Below are 2,485 nucleotides of genomic sequence, written 5' to 3'. Positions count from 1 at the left end.
TGGCCTGGCTTGAAATCTTTTACCGACGTTCCTTCGTCTTGTTGAGGTTTGTGGGCAAACACTGCCCTCTCCTGGTAGGAAAGATTTTTTGTTTACTTCTGGATCTCTTTTTCTATCTATTTATCTATCTAGGGTGGGACAATATGGGGCACTTTTGCATTGGGGTGCTTACTGCTAAGATTGGACATCTTGACTTTATCACATGCCATCACACGTTTGTGTTAACCCAAAGTTTTACTGACTTGTATTTCTTTAAGGAATTATATGTAATTATTGAAGGCCAGTCTGTTTGTCTGTCTGTCTTTGTAACTATCTGATCATTTGATATTTCTGTTAATCAAACAGTTTTATATTATTAGCCTACTGTTTTATTTTTTTCAGTGGGATCAAGGTGGCATATAAGGTAACAATAAAAACACAAGTCTACAAGATTTTCTAATATCCAAATATACTCCAATAAATAGTCTATTTCATCAGACGGCTGCACAATGCAACACACACAGGAAAGCTAATAAACTGAAGAGAAACAACAACAGAAAAAAGAGACCATAAAGCTATTTTCCCAAAAGGGAACAACGTCAGACTTTGGATTCAGCGATGAGTTCAACTCAGAAGGCAAAGAGGAAAAACACAGTCCGGGAACTATAGTACAAAAATAGCGTGTGTAAAAAGGAATAAGTTCTTGTGGAGGGCGCATGCGCATTTGACGGCCTTCCCAGCGGTCCATGTGTGAGTGAGCGCTTGCTGGCTCGGTCCGTTTGAGGGCGAGCGCGCTAAAACTCTTAGGCTACTTTCCGTAAAACATGTCGAGCAGCAGTTCCTCCATGTTCACAGTGCCGATGACGGGGGTGAAGAAGAGCCCCGCCACCACGTTCGCGTTGATGGAGCGCAGCATGGAGAGCGCGATGAAGAGCTTGGCGAATCTCGCCGTGTCTCCTCCGTGGATCATCTTGACGTATTCATTCAGCGCCTGGTGCGCCTCGCTCTGCAGCCCCTGGATGTAGCGCTGACACTGCAGTCCCGCCACGTCTGGGAGAACGACACACACACACACACACACACACAACGCACATTGGCACACTTCTTAGAGAAGAGTCATGTCAGGTGTCTACAAATGCACGTGATCTAAACTCCACGATCACAAACAAACACAGGGAAAGTAGCGGGGATATGTGACATGTCATGCCCTGAACGGCACGTGATTACGCCTAGTTTCCTCACGCAGACTGTGTTTACCTGTGTTTCCACAAGTCTGCTTGTGCAACCGGATACAAGGCAAGTGCCATTCCTGAGAAGCTTAGTTTAAAAGTCTTAAAAAAAGACTCTGGTCTAGGTTTGAGTAAAACTAACAGCACTGCTGATTAACTTTCTATTAATCATGACTTCGTTATGTAATTAAGACGAAATAACTCAAAGAAAACGGTACAAAACGGTCCCTGTAGTGGTACTTGTCTTCAGTACCTTTAGTTAAGGGACATATTTGTTCCTTTGATGTATATATTTTAATAAATAATATACATGGCATAAACAACATGTTATTATCAGACAAAGCCAACCAGCTCCAACATCAATAACTATTGCTATTGTTTGTTATTGCTCTATTGTTTTGTTCTAAGTATGACTATTGTTATCATCCTCATCACAAGCACAATCAGCATCAACGCCATTATTATTATTATTATTATTATATAACATGTATTGGTATTAAAGCTGTATGTTTTGTCCAGTTATGACTGTATGACTGTTCTTGTTTCGTTTATTTTAATTATTACTGCTGTTGTTGTTGTTGTCATCCTAATCACACCGTATAATTATAAATATAAACACGCCCGAAAATTTTAGGTCAAAACTTGTTTACCTGGGTTAAACAGAATGGCTCCTTTTAGGTACGCGTACTCCTTGGTGCTGATATCCAGCCCCCAGCATTTGCTTAGGAACATTTTAATGGCTTGAACGTCCGCGAGCGCTACGCCGGCGTGTCCGCGGGCGTGCGCGCTCTCCTGCTGCTCGCCCAGCTGGCCGCTGGTGAGGATGCGCTGCAGCATGCTGGGCTCCGCCGTCTCGGCCGTCTCGAAGTCGATCCTGTCCTGCGCCATGCCGAGCACGAGCAGCGGCGCCCAGCTGCTGCGCACCAGCGCGTGTTGGTCGTCGATGGGCAGCTCGCGGAAGCACGGCACGTTCTTCACGAACTTCAGCGTCTTGACGAGCACGGCGGACGCGGCTTTGCACGTGGTGTGCGGGGAGCGCAGGGCCACCTGCTTCTTGGCGCCGCACGCGCACGCGTGCATCGACACGGCCAGGCGCGGGTTGCGGGGCGCGTGCGGCACGGCCTGGCCGTCGCTCTTCAAGATGCTGTAGAGGATGCTGTTGTGCGCTCTCTCTCCGCCACAGTGGCAGCTGTCGGAGTGAGCCATGCTGGCAGCGCCGCGCGCGCTCTCGGAGTCTCGCTGCTGGTCAAACGCTGCTCGCTGCCCCGGACCACTTC

General features: G+C 47.2%; 1 protein-coding gene across 1 annotated transcript; it reads right to left on the bottom strand.

The window, feature by feature from the left end:
- Nucleotides 1-391: 391 nt before the first annotated feature.
- On the bottom strand, nucleotides 392-2,485 carry nr0b1 (nuclear receptor subfamily 0, group B, member 1). The gene is made up of 2 exons (XM_072671458.1): nucleotides 1,859-2,485; nucleotides 392-1,029 (listed from the first exon to the last, which is right to left on the bottom strand). The coding sequence occupies exons 1-2, from the start codon at nucleotides 2,412-2,414 to the stop codon at nucleotides 788-790; spliced, it is 798 nt and encodes a 265-aa protein (XP_072527559.1). The 5' UTR covers nucleotides 2,415-2,485; the 3' UTR covers nucleotides 392-787.

The sequence above is a fragment of the Salminus brasiliensis genome, chromosome 25, assembly GCF_030463535.1.
Source record: "Salminus brasiliensis chromosome 25, fSalBra1.hap2, whole genome shotgun sequence".
In the NCBI taxonomy this organism is placed as follows: Eukaryota; Metazoa; Chordata; class Actinopteri; order Characiformes; family Bryconidae; genus Salminus; species Salminus brasiliensis.
This window is presented reverse-complemented; position numbering and strand designations above follow the sequence as displayed.

Bases quoted from the DNA above. Each gene is read 5' to 3' on its own strand.
- nr0b1 (XM_072671458.1), bottom strand. From the start codon at position 2,414: ATGGCTCACTCCGACAGCTGCCACTGTGGCGGAGAGAGAGCGCACAAC. The intron at 1,030-1,858 runs GTAAACAAGTTT...TCGTTCTCCCAG, and splicing joins AGCCATTCTGTTTAACCCAG to ACGTGGCGGGACTGCAGTGT.